This window comes from Calypte anna, chromosome Z, assembly GCF_003957555.1.
Source record: "Calypte anna isolate BGI_N300 chromosome Z, bCalAnn1_v1.p, whole genome shotgun sequence".
In the NCBI taxonomy this organism is placed as follows: domain Eukaryota; kingdom Metazoa; phylum Chordata; class Aves; order Apodiformes; family Trochilidae; genus Calypte; species Calypte anna.
In genome coordinates, this window is record NC_044274.1 from 38,461,950 (window position 1) to 38,475,949 (window position 14,000).

The following is a 14,000-nucleotide window of genomic DNA, read 5'->3' on the forward strand; positions in this document are numbered from 1 at the left end:
CTTTATATTATGTACCCTTTATATTATCATGTTCTCAAGATTCATTCTATGTTGTTTTGGTGGGACTAACTTTATTTTTTGGCAGTTTATTTCAGAAACAGATCTTGTCCTGTTGTTCTGTTTTAAAATCTCACATACAGCACAGTATAATTTACTGTTTGGGCTACCAAAAAGCACTTTGCACTCATTAGCTTATTTTACCAAGTATTGAAAGGCACAATGACCTGTAGAGTTGAAATTCATTGAGATTTGTGCTGGCAAGTTAAATGCAAGCAGATCTGACATGAGCCTACACTAAGTACAAGTTGGAGTGCCAAGGCATGAAATATTAAATAGTGGACAGCCCATGCAAGAATGAACATGAACAACATAATTACAGTCAGAGTGTTTAAGCATCAGTCAAAATAATGTACAATTTTAGAAGAGAATTTTCAGAGACACAAAAGGGATCTAGTAATGACTTATTTAGAGTCCTGAGCAATCTCTATGGGATTCTTAAGTATGTCCACAGTATTAACTTTTGTTCTCCCACACAGTCCTGTGCACACTGATTTGTTGTGTCAGTTTACTAAAGAAAATACTGGTTTTAAAAAAATACAGGTCTTAAATCTGTCAGGCTTTTGTATGCACAGCACTGAAAATCAGGGTTATCAGTGCTTTCTGGAGCCAGGCTCTTGTTCTTCTGGGAAGCCTTATATTAAACACAAGTATAACAAAACCACAGACATTCCACCCTCCCCAACAACCCAAACTAAGACACTGAATTATTTTTCTTTATGTTTTAAAAGTATGTTTTTCAGACCTGTGGCTAAAATAGTTCTGTTTTTTTAAAAAGAAGTACAGATCAGCAGAGATACAGTTCAGCAGCTACCATATGTATGTCCTTAATTTAAGATATGGCTATTCTCATTGCATTTCCAGTTACATTTGAGCTTGATGAATAGAGATGGCAAGGGTACAGGGCTATTAGGAGATGCTCAGTGGAAACAGTCCCTGTGCTGTTCTGTCTTTTATCAGGAGACTGCAAGGCCTATGAGAGCTTTTGCTCTTCACTTTGAGGGGTATTTGGCCTATGAGATAATTACAAGTGGATTTGTCTGGGAATAATTGGATCATATTCTATTAAATATAGAATACTTCCATGTTTTGCTTATACAGCTTGTGAATTTATTTCCAAAGTCAGCTCTGCAGGCCAAGAAAGAAAAGTCATTAGTCAGTTCCATAAGATTATTAAGGAATATTCCATATAAATATGTACATGCACACACAAACACGGTTCAAATCTTTAGTGAGGCGATGGAAAACATGTTAAGGTTGTTTATATCTTCCATTGTATCGGATGAGCTCCTAGTCTCACTACTTACTCTCTTTGCTAGCTACAAAACGTAAGACATATGGTTGCTACAGTGCTAGGGCAAGTGGCAAATTCTTGCTTTTGTTCCTTGAAGTTCTCAGATTACATCAGTATCTGCAAGAGTCATCATCCTATCTTCTTATATTAATAAAGTTTTAAAGAGCTGAGGGAGTCATATGTCAGGCATACTAAAGCTAATGAGAGTTTCTCCTCAAGGTTTCAAGAGATTTATTGAAGAAGCACATTAATTTCCCTTGTTGGTAATAGATGTCCTTCTGGCTATCAAAAGCAGTCCAGCAAGAAGACACTGAAATTAAGAGAAGTTTTTGTAGATATATCAGTGATAAAAAGACTGGGGAAGATGTGGGCCTTCTCTGGAAAGAAACAGGTTACCCAGAATATAAAGAAGGCTGAGGTACTCAGTGATTTTCTTTGCCTCAGTCTTCACTGGCAAGTACTCAGCTCACTCTGCCCAAGTCACAGAAGGAAAAAGGCAGGGTCTGAGGGAATGAAGAATCATCCATGCTATAGGCAAATCGAGTTTGAGACTATCTAAGGAATCTGAAGGTGCACAAGTTCATGGCATCTAATGAGTTACATCCACAGGTCCTGAGGGAAGTGGCATATGAAATCACTAAGCCACCATTCATCATATTTGAAAAGTTGAGGCAGTCTGGTTAGGTTCCCACTGACTGGAAAAGAGGAAACATAACCCCCATTTTCAGGATGGGAAAAAGGGAAGATTCAGGAAACTATATGCCAGTCAGTCTCACCTCTGTGCCTGGCAAGATATTGGGGCAGATCCTCCTGAAGATTCTGCTAAGGCACATGGAAAAGGTGAAAGTGGTTGGTGATAGCCATCATACTCTGACTCAGGGCACATCATGCCTGACAAATCTGGTGGCCTGTAATGATGGGGTTACAGAGTTGGTGGATAAGGGAAAAGCAACTGATGACAACTACCTAGACTTGTGTAAAGCATTCAACGCTGTCCCACATGACATTCTTGTCTCTAAGTGATAAATATTGGGATTTGATGGGTGGGCTACTTGGTGAATAAGACATTGGCTGAATGGTGAAATCTAAAGAGTTGTAGTCAGTGGTTCAGTGTCCACATGGAGACCAGTGACTGGTGGTGCTCTTCATGAGTCTGCACTGGGATCAGTGCTGTTTAACATCTTTGTTGGTGACATGGATGGTGGGACCCTCAGCAAGTTTGCTGACAGCATCAACCTGTGTGGTGTGTTGACATGCTGGAGGGAAGGGATACCATCCAGAGGGACCTTGACAAGCTTGAAAGGGGCCCATGCCAACCTCTTGAAGTTCAACAAGGCCAAAAGCAAGGTCCTGCACGTGTATTAGACACCAATATTGGCTGGGTAAAGAATGGATTGTGAGCAGCCCTGAGGAGAAAGACTTGGGGCTATTTTTTGTGGAGAAGCTTAACATGAGCAGTCAGTGTATGCTTGCGGCCCAGAAAGCCCACTGTATCCTGGGCTGCAATAAAAGAATCACAGCCAGCCAGTTGAGGGAGGTCATTCTCTCCACCTGAAGTGCTGTGTTCTGTTCTGGAGCCCCCAACTCAGGAAAGATATGGAACTGTTGGAGCAAGTCCAGCGGAGAGTCGTGAAGGTGATCAGATCATCAACTACTAGAGCACCTCTCCTATGAAGATAGGCTGGGAAAGTTGGGGTTGCTCAGCATGGAGAAGAGAAGGCTCGGAGGAAGCCTTACAAGATCCTTCCAGTGCCTGAAGGGAGCTGGAGAGAAACAATTTACTGGGGCATATAACAACAGGACAAGAGATAACGGCTTGGAGGTTTTACATTAGGAGGAAATTCTACTCTGTGAGTGTGGTGAGACACTGCAGGTTGCCTAGGTAATTAGATGGAGCTTTGAGCAGCCTGCTCTAGTGGGAGGAGTCCCTGCCATACAAGGGGTTTGGAACAAGATGATCTTTAAGGTTCCTTCCAACCCAAACCATTCTATGATTCTCCGAAATACAATATTGAGTAAATTTGTGTTTCTTTTTTTCTTTAGACAGTGATGGCTCATGCCTGTTACCTTTCTGAAGAAGAGCTGAAGCTTTTCAGTCTTCGTGGAGCTGCAATTTCACATTGCCCCAATTCTAATTTTTCGTAAGTCAAAAAAAAAAAAAAGGAAAAAAAAAAAGAAAATAAAATAGTAGGAAAAAGAATAGTGTACAATTAAATAAAACTGTCAGTAATTCATTAATATGGTAACCTAAGTCCACACTGCAAGGCTATGAATATGATACTCCATTCCACCAGACATGACCTATGGGGTCAAACATGACAATTTATGCTCCACTTCTGCATAGTATGGTCCAGACTGACTTTTGATCTTTCACGATGGTCATATAAATATATAATTTTTTTTTTTAACTTAATTTCTTTTGACTGCATTATTGACTGGCACATTCAGGCCATGTCTCTTCCCCTTGAATATGCATATGTTTTGAGAAAATGGGAAGTGGTTAAACCCCATCATTCAGATGTATGGGTGAGAATAACCCATCCTAGTTTAATAAACATGCACACGTTCTAGGAGTCTTTGTCAAGAAACAACCCTGCACCCCTACTCTTCCACAACTTGTCTGTGTGTATCGTGCAGAACATATTTCTTCTTTCAATCCAGGTTAAGCAGTGGTGTCTTAAATGTGCAAAAGGTCCTGAAACACCATGTGAAGCTTGGGCTTGGCACAGGTTCGTATTTTTACTGTTTCTTTAGAAAGCAGTGGGAGATACAAAAATATGACTACTTGTTATTTAAACAAGTCATCATGTCTATCTTAATGGACCTGCTTTTTTCCCCACACTACTTCTAGAGTACTGAAATCTAGAGCTGGTCCAAAAGTGTTAAAACTAAAACAAAAAATGAATAAAGAAAGTTTGTTTCCAGTCATCAGAGTAAACTGGGCTTGAAAAATTTACCAGGCTTCTGTTACTTTGTGGTGTGCTACTTACTCAACTTTGTATGTGAGAGCACCTTTGCTAAGAATTACACTTTCAGAAACATCACTTAACAGTAAAACCTTTTATATCTACCTCATCTACCACTTTCTTATATTTAATTAGACCTCATAAAAATTAAAACTGGAGAATTATTCCCAAAGCTTTTTTCTGAGAGTCTGATTCCTTCTAGATGTTGCTGGGGGATATTCAGCTTCCATGCTTGATGCCATCAGGAAGACAATGATAGCAGCTAATACTCTGCAGATTAATAAAGTGAATGAGACAGGACTTACTATTGCAGAAGCTTTTCAACTTGCCACTCTAGGGGGAAGCCAAGGTAAGAAGAAATTTCTTTGGGATGCATACATGGGACTACACATGGGAGTTTCTTTTTAGCATTGTGTCTTCCTGCCTTTAAGTGTCACTAAATTAATAGACTTACTGATGGCAGAGTGAAGTCCAAAATGGTACATGGTGGGCAGAGATCTCTTTCAGTCTCCCATACTCAGCTTATTAAAGAAAAGTATTTATAATACTGTTTAGAGTTTAATAATAAAATCTTAATGATTTTTCAGGGTTGTACATTTTCTTTGCAAAGATCCTTAGATTTAATTATTAATGTTTACATGTTTATCAAACCAATTGGAAAGACTGTTTTTTCAGCAGCCAACACTTAAAGGAAAAGCTGTGCAATTAGTATAAAATCATGCATCCCCTTTGTCATTAGTTTCTAATTTTGTTTCTGCTCTTCTGAGCTCTCAGTGAAGGATCGTGTTTCTGCCTTTCCAGCAAATGAAAACATCACACAAATCACTCTTGAGAAACAAGATATGCTCGATGGCTGTTTGAGACACGGTTGCATCTGCAGTATAGAGTTATACAGTATTTTAGTCATTCTGGTTCACTTGCATGTTTTTTCCTGGCCAGTATACACATGCTGATATATGTAATTCAAAGTTTTAGTGGAACTTCTGTGATTCTAGCTGAGAGTAAAGCCTCATATAAGTAAATCTTCATTAGTATTTCTGTTAGCAGAAGTTAACTCTCTACCTGACAAAGAACTAGTCCCAAGTTTTTTCAGTGTAACATTTTTGTAGCTGTCAGAAAACACCACTGGTTAGTACCAATGGAAGTTTAAAAAGTGTAATGAAAATACCATCAAACAGGTCCTCTCAGGAATGTATTTAAGTTTCTGGAGAGTGTAATAGGGAAATAGAGAAGACAGAAAATGAGCAGGGGACAGTAAAATGGAAATATTTTCCCAACAATTTATACTGTTCTCATAAAAAGTAATAAATAAGCTGAAATAAGGAAATGAAAATTTATAAAAATTATGAACTCCTATTTAGGTTTACTTTGTAATATGTTTATTTTATATATTAATTTCGAGCTATTTTATCTTTACGAAATCGCTTTCAGGAATAGAATATAAATTACTCCCACACCCTTCCACTATCCTGACAAGCACAATTTGAGGTAGTTTAACTGAGCGATTCTTTGTTGCAGTAATTGCTTCACTGAGACTCCTAAACACTTGTCACCCTCTTGTGTTTACTCTAAAAATTGCATTACACTGCCAAACCTGAAGGAAAATGTGTTGATTTTAGTTGAAACCGGTAGGTAGTCAGAATTCTTCTATCCTTAACAGACATCCTTCAGAAATTAACCAAAATACTCATGTTTTTACAGAGAAGTTGCTTAAGAGTTCAGATACCAACATACTCACTGTTGAACAGGCGTTTTCCTTTGTAATTGTAGAAATTCTTATAGCTTTATGAGCATCTCAGGTAGATTGCCAAGTGCTTCCACATGGTGGGGAGAGACTTCTGTTGAAGGTCTGTTTTCCAGCATACTTTTTTTCCTCAGTCCTAGGACTAGATGATGTGATTGGAAACTTTGAAGTCGGCAAAGAATTTGATGCGCTGCTAATCAACACCAAGGCTTCTGACAGCCCTTTCGACATGTTCTCTACTGACAAATTTGAGGTAACCAGAACAGGATTAATGCTAAAAAAAAAATTACAGTGACAGGCATAGGGTGTACTACACCCCTGCTGTCTGTGTTTCAGCCCAAAAAGTCCAGTGATTTGGTTTTTTCAGAGCCTTACTGTCCTCCATGGTAGCTTCATATCCCCAGAACCAAAGATGCATGTAACATTTTTTAAAGCATATTTTATTAGCCCAAGCTGACAATTACAGTCAGCTATTTGCAATGAGAAACAGCAGCCAAGAAAAAGCAATTTAGTTTTATTTAACACCTTGAATTCAAACTCAAAAATGTCAACAAGTTCCACATAAAGACTAGGTTGCCCTGACCACACTGCTGCTGTAAATTTAAGCATGAATTTGAGATGGCTAATTTGAGCTGAAAACCCAGTTTTTTATGCAAAATTATAAGCAATATTGGTATTATGCAATGGGCATGCCTTCTCAGACAATAGACTTTTATGATTGAAAAGAAAAGGTAATCAACAAGTTATCTGAATTTACTGGTAAGGCCGTGCTGTCTGTCACTACCTCTATATTCTGAATGTCACTGTGTACTTAGAAATGTGGGTCTGCATGGCACTTCTAATTAACTAAACCTTTTTAGACGAGTTAGTGATTTTTAGATTTTTAGAAGTGCATACAATTTTGCTTTATTTTTCAATAAATAAATGAATATGAGAGCTAAAAAAAAAAAAAAAGGGAGGACATAGTGTGTTTAGGCATGTAGTTTTTATATTCTCAAATTTGTGCAGTGTTTTCTTTCCGAGATGTGCGTCATTCTTAGTAAATGTTTCCTTAGTTGCATGTTTCATGAGAAAACATACAAATTAAGTTTTTATTTTACTATTTGCTGGAATATTAGGAAAAACTATTCTTATCAATTTTTTGAAGCTTCAAATAATTATGAACTGGGATAGCAGATACTGCTTTCTGAGTTTGGTTTTCTCACTTTTTTTCTATAGGACACTCTCCAGAAGTTCCTGTATCTAGGTATGTTCTGCTCCTCAACTCATATGAAATTCTCATGTTGTTTCATGCTTGAAAAATTTCCTAAATTAATGCGGAGGTTAATAAGAAATTTATTTATGCCTAATTAGATATGCATTTGTTTACAGTAATTAAATAAATTTATTTGCATTGCATATAAACATTAATATGTTACTATTTGTAAATATTAGTTGTTTATGTCAATGAAATACACATATACTTACATTTATTATTATTTATTTATTTATAAATACTGGGTAAGAATTAAGTGGTTTAACTTTTTTTCTTCAGGACATAGTTAAAGAGTCTGTTTAAAAGGATCAGGTGCACCAAGCTTGTCCGATTTATTACAATACCTGTGTTTATTTGCAGTATGGGCTAAATCATATTTCACAGTGAAGTAGCATTGATGTGCTAATAACCAGCTGATAACTATCAGCAAACCAGATGCCATGCACAAACAAAAAAGGATGGCCTTTGAAAACAAACAAAACCCAACCCAAACTATGCCCCTACTTTTCCACCCCCAGGAGAATAGCTGTTCTTCACAGGACATGCACTTTATTCTGCCCATTATTCTGTTAAGAAGAGGTGACTGGTGCTCTCTCTCCCCACTTTTGTGTCATTCTCTAATTAGGCTTTTGCCTCTCGGAGAAGCTGGCTGAGGCAAACCAGCTTTACTGCTTCCTGGACCTGAGTTAGTTCAGATACTACGCAGCGATGCATTTTCTCCACAGATATTTATAATAAATATAATATTCTCTGGGTTTAAATCTACTTAAATATATAGGAAACCCATTACACCATTGCAGCAGATGTATGCCATGTTTATTTCTTCAAAAAAAGCATAGGTAAAAACATTAAAACATTATTCAATATCCATTGATCTTTGTGGTATCCATCGCTATTTCTCTCCAAGTAAACTTTTGCACTACTAATCAGGAAGCTGATTTTTTTGGATTGCATAATTTTCACGAACTAAATCAGTGCATAAATTTATGTGCAAATCTCTGTTTTGGCTGTTATTTCAGGTGATGATCGGAATATCTCTGAAGTGTATGTGGCTGGAAAACAAGTGGTTCCTTTCTCAAGTTCAGTATAAATCCACTTCCTTTTTGCAAAATACTCCACTAATCATTCTGCATCTGATTTGGAAACAATTGATTGAACACAGTGCCTAATTATCAGGAATAACACCTCATTTTTGTTTAACGTTTTAAAACTTGCAATGTTAGAAATTTGTTAGACCTTTCAAGAGTTACTTTACCAAAAATTTCACAGTTCGAAAGAAATGGATATTTAAATTAATCAGTAAAAATAGCATGTATGCATTGATAAGAGATTTGGTAAATATCTTCACTACAGAGGACACCTACTGTTCTTTTTGGTACTGGTGTAGGAAGCATTACAAAGAGCAATGAGACTCTCATTGTCTATAATGCACCTGATTTTAAAAAAAGCCAGTGCTAGTGATTTGATTTTCCACATAATGTGTATAATGGAAAAATGCAGTCTCCATATTAACACAAAGTATGGAAAAATCAGTGATATTTGGGGACATTCTGAATATTTTTCTTTTCTTTTCAGGAGCTTTTTTTAAAGTAATTATTTCTTTTAAAGCGTTATTTTTTAAAAGAGAAATTAGGTCAGCTTCTTGCAGAACCTTCCCAACCTCATTTACCTCATCCCCACCTCACTGTTCAGACAGGATGTTACTATGTCTGTTCTCCTTTCTTTAAGGAAAGTGAGTGGGTTTAAAATCCAAGAGAAATAGGCTATTTCTGGCCATTAGCATCTTCAGCTAATGGCCAAAGGTGGAAATTCCCACTGGAAAAAGCAGCCAAGCTTTTTCTGCCATTTTGTGTCTCTCAAGGTGGCAACCATAATTCCAGCCCTGCACAATTCCAGGTAAAAAAATGTAAATGTGCACTTTTTGGTTTTGGAAATCTGTGTGACTTTCTTTTTTTTATGTATTTTAAAAAGTGTATTTCACTGCATTTTATCAGAGAATTCTCCTCCACTCCCAAGATTACTTTGAGGAGGGGATTGCTTCTTGTTTCTTTTTTATGTTTTTGCAACACAGGGGATATAGGCTTTAATTTTCAGTGTCAATAGAGACAATATTGTATTGAGTTACTATAAACATATATTGAATATGGGCTTAAGGCCCACTTCAAAATCGTTTGATTTCACTAATGTTTGTTTCCCACTTTTATCTTGCTGCCTGGTAATAGAAAGGCACAAGACATCCCTCTGCTCAAAACACAAGAGAGGTCACTGCAACAACCACAATCTTAGTTCATTTCCACTTCTGAGAGTGTTTGGCCAAACACCACTGATAACTTTCTGATTTAAAAAGCATTTTCAAGGCCTTGTTTATAGCTTTACTGGTGTCTAATACCCAGACACTAACCACATTTAGAAACAAACAAAAAAAATCAGCTTTTTAAGCATCTTGGAGCAGGAGCTGTGCCTGAATAGTGCCATGGGCTCCCTGCACAGCCTTGTAGTGCCCCAGTCTCGGAGGACTGAGGACCAAGACGGGTAACATTAGATTAAATGCTGAGCTGCTTAGGAGTAAAAGAAAGAAGCCTTAATTTGAAGTGAGAGAAAGCCAGTGGAGGACTTAATTTAACAAATAAAGTGGGAAGTACTTTCAACAGCTACATCTTAAATAGAATTGAATGGAGAAAGTTTGTAATTACAGAAAAAATAGTTGAAATGGGGTGTTCTGTGGTAGTCCCAAGAGCTTGTTCAGTGGAAGATGGCTTAGACACAGAAATTTGAGTCTTAGGAGATACAGAGGATGCAGTAGCCAAACTTCTCTGAGGCAAATTGTGAAAGGTCACTGAAGATCCCTCTGTAAAGTTTTGGTCTCTTTGGGACCCTGGCTATGTGTAGAGTGCCAAGATATTTGATGCAGTAGGAGAGGATGAATAGATGAAAGTGATTACTGCTGAGACTCATACCTCTACTCTGTATGCAGCTTCAGACCACATATAATCTATTTCCTTCTGTAAATGTCCCCATTGCATATACAAGCTAAGTAGGTGGTTCAGACTCATAATGGCTCTTTTAGAGGCCTGAGTATATTTGTCATGCAGCTGAGCCTCCAGTGCAGTTTCCTTAAAAATAAACTTAATCCTTGTGTACCAAAGCCAACCTGCAAACAGAACCAAAACTCAATATAGGAGGATGACTGGGAATTCACTTTGAAACACCACTACTGTCTCAAAACAAAATTCTGATGAAGGCTAGTACTTGGACTATTCCCCCTCTGTCTTTATTGTTACAGGATTTAGTAGCTAGAGACAAATTAAAGCATCCTCCTTCCCTTTTCCTCCCACTTCCAAAAAAACCAAACCAAAACAAACCAAAAAAGTCTAAAATTAGGCAACGCAACACTAAGGGGATTGACACAGTGCTACTGACTTAAGATAAAGCCTCTGGAAACATGTACACACAACTGTTTCCAGATGTCACTGCCGGATTGTGAATAGAATCTTTGTTATTCACGTGTCTTTGTTTAGCACACCATTCAGACAAAGGGAAAAATACGTAGTTTGCTGCAATCTTGCTTGTTGGGGCAGTATGCTTAATGCAGTCTAAATGCAGATGAGCTGTTAGTTATGATAAAGTGAATGTATTGGACTAAATGTTGTATGTAGATCTCATTGTGCCACTTCAGGCTTTGATTATTAGTGAAATGCTAGTAAGTATTGCCTGTACTTTATGCAGCATTATATGAATTGTTCATGTATGGCAAGTGGAGTTTTGCACTTTAAAAACGTTGCCTTGGCTTAATGTTTATATATTTATTCTGTGATTTTTGTGCAATAAGAAAGCCTGATAAGGGGAAAAATGTGTATTTGTTCACTGCACTGAACACTTTTGGTATTGTAAGTGGACTTCCTTTTAGAAAAAAGTTACATTAGAGTGACCCCATTTAAAAGTCTGTCCCTGATTATTATTGAGTAATAATGGAAAATTATGACTTTATGAAAGCTGATATGAATGGTAGTGTTTTATTTAAACATACTTACAGAAAATTATTTTTTAATTGTGATTATGCAATGAAGATTAGCAAAAGGTATTAATTCTTGACAGTTTTACAGAGCAAAGGAGAATATAACTATTCCTGATTATATATTTAAAAAGAATTCTCTAGTCTTGGAAAATAATAATAAAAAAAATCCTAGTTTTAAAAGGAAAATATGTTAACAACATTATTATTAACAACAATATATTAACAGACAAGCTGTTTAGAAATACTGCTTTGAGCATTTCTATGAATGATGCATAAGAGTTGATGATGTGGCCAGCTTTTAAAATATTGGATTTGTATGCACAAATGATGCTGCCTTATCTTTAGTCCTGTATGTAGCAGTGGTTACCTGTTCTCTAAAATGATGGTCTAAAAGCAGAAGGTATTTGAATTAAAAAGCCAAGGGATTTTGAAAAATTTTAAAAAGATCTGGAAAAAAATTAATTTGAGAGGTGGTTTCAAGAGTGGTAGCAGAACACTATATAATGCAAAGTAGAAAGAAGCTAGATCAGAGGAACTCATCAAAACAAAATGGTCTGTTAGTGAAGATTTAGGTGAGAAATGGTCAGGAAGGAAGATACATTTTCAGGCAATGTTTTGTTAAATCAGGGACATTGTTCCTTCTGACAGTAACTGAGAGTCAACAACAGAGCAGATTTCCAAAGCAGTCACTTACATGCTCAATAATAAAAACCCAATCAAGTGTATCTAATCATAGTGTAATTATATAACACTTTCCAACCTCTCAGCCTCTACTGCAAGATTTAAATCAAAATTACCTGTAACAACTCCAGAAGAAGCCTAATGCAGGAACACATTAACCTCTATCTTCACCTGCCCTGTGAAACTTTTGGCATTGGCCAGGTCAGAGAATGAACGGGTCTGGTTCCGGGGAAGAATCTCTGTTTCTGCTTTCGTGTGCCCCAAATATCATCCCCTGTCACTTATCTTGTGTCACAGTGGGATGACTAAGTCCAAAATTGGAAGATAAGTGTCTGGTGTCACCAGAGAAAATGAAAATAAGTGGTTTTAAAAATCAGGTTGTTTTGAACCTAAGTAAAAATCAGGTTGCTTTGAAGCTAAGTGCCTCACAGAAAGTGCAGCGTATTTTAAATTACACAAGCACATACCTAACAGTGAAATTCGAGGTTCAAGGAACTTTGGCCTAAAGCTGGAGGTCTTTTTAGGCCCTTTTACTGTGTGCACAACAACTCGTGCTTTGCTAAACAGAGAAGCCAGCAAATGACAGCAGCAAGGCTCTCAGTACAAAAAACAGTAATAGTGGCAGAAAACCAGTTCCTGGGATGCCAAAAGGACATCAGCAACATAAATAACAATCTGTTGTGTAAAGTTAGCAGAACTGTTAGTTTTTCTCAAAAGTCTGAGCAAAGTTTTTGGAGAGCAGTTTCCTGGAAATTTCAGTGGAAATTCTTTCCTGGAAAATGCCCTGACAGTGTCTGTGCTTCAGCCAGTGAGGTTCCTGGTAGCCTTTTTAGAGGCAGCCACTTCTGTAGCAGTGAACACAATAGTCTTGCCTAGACTCACACTTTCTCCCCTGGTCAGGCCTCAGAAGTGTGTATTCGCTTTAATGCTGGCTTTGGACTGTGGTTTCTCATAGATCTGGTTTTAGTTTGAAAAGAACTATGCTGAATGAGTGGAGTTTGGAGAAGTGTAAAGCTAAAAGGCAATCTTACACCCTCCTGCCTAGCACTTCAACTCAGTAGGTATGTCACATCAGGTAGACTTTACAATGTTTGCACAGTTCTTGTGCTCTGTGATTTGGCTAAATGATATGTATCAGTTGGCAGCAATTAAACCCATGCAAGACCAGGACATAAACTGTGAACAGCTGACCAAAGCATCAAAATGTTTTACTTTGATCTGCACTGAAGTCACTGAAGGACTAGCTTGTAGGTGCGTTTGGGTACACAAACTCCCTGGACATAATCCTTCAGTAGGAGGGACCTGTGTTAGTGACAACTGAAAGCTTTGATCTCTGTGTCCTATTTGGCCTTGCAGGACTGGGTTGTGTTTTCCCTTAGCAGCTTTTAAAAAGTGGTTGCACATACTCCTGAACGCAGGATATTTGCAGCCCTTGCTTCAAGGTGATCCTTCTTTTGCCAAAGGAGTAAGTGTTTCTGAGTCTGGTCCTGGTTTTGTGTGCTCACTGCCTGTTGTGCCTAGGCTCTGGTTCTTTCCTTTGTGAAAAATGCCTAACTAGAGTTAATGTTGTTGATCTTATCCTTCATGTTGTACTGTAGTTTCAAGGAAGAGAAATGTATTAGGAAAAATAGTTAATATGATTTTGATTTCCACTGTTCTGCTTCGTTTTCATCATGCTAATAGGTAGTCATGTACTGTTGAAACAAAATAAAGAGGCCTTGTGTTTACTGCAACCCTCATCTCTTGTGTTTATTTTGGATGAGAGAGAAAGGTGTCAATCTGACTGTCAATTAAGACTATGTGTACCATAGATAATACACAACAAAGTGCTGGAGATGCACAGAACTTACCTGTTCCTTGGGCAACTTGGGCACACCCACCACAGGAGTTTGTAAACTCTGCTGAGTGTGCATAACATTACTTTAGGGGATCTTTTCCAAGATTCAGAACTCTTACAGGTTTTTAATATATTACCAGATTGATTGGCT

At 37.5% G+C, this 14,000-nt stretch overlaps 1 protein-coding gene across 1 annotated transcript in view; it reads left to right on the forward strand.

Annotated features, from left to right (window-relative positions):
- Positions 1–13,745, forward strand: part of GDA (guanine deaminase) — a 31,307-nt gene extending 17,562 nt beyond the window's left edge. The window contains exons 9-14 of the mRNA XM_008505854.2: positions 3,395–3,492; positions 4,013–4,080; positions 4,520–4,666; positions 6,196–6,314; positions 7,280–7,307; positions 8,336–13,745. Of these exons, the coding sequence (XP_008504076.2) occupies positions 3,395–3,492; positions 4,013–4,080; positions 4,520–4,666; positions 6,196–6,314; positions 7,280–7,307; positions 8,336–8,406 (531 nt within the window). The 3' untranslated portion in view covers positions 8,407–13,745. The remainder of the gene's footprint in view (positions 1–3,394; positions 3,493–4,012; positions 4,081–4,519; positions 4,667–6,195; positions 6,315–7,279; positions 7,308–8,335) is intronic.
- The last annotated feature ends 255 nt before the right edge of the window (positions 13,746–14,000 follow it).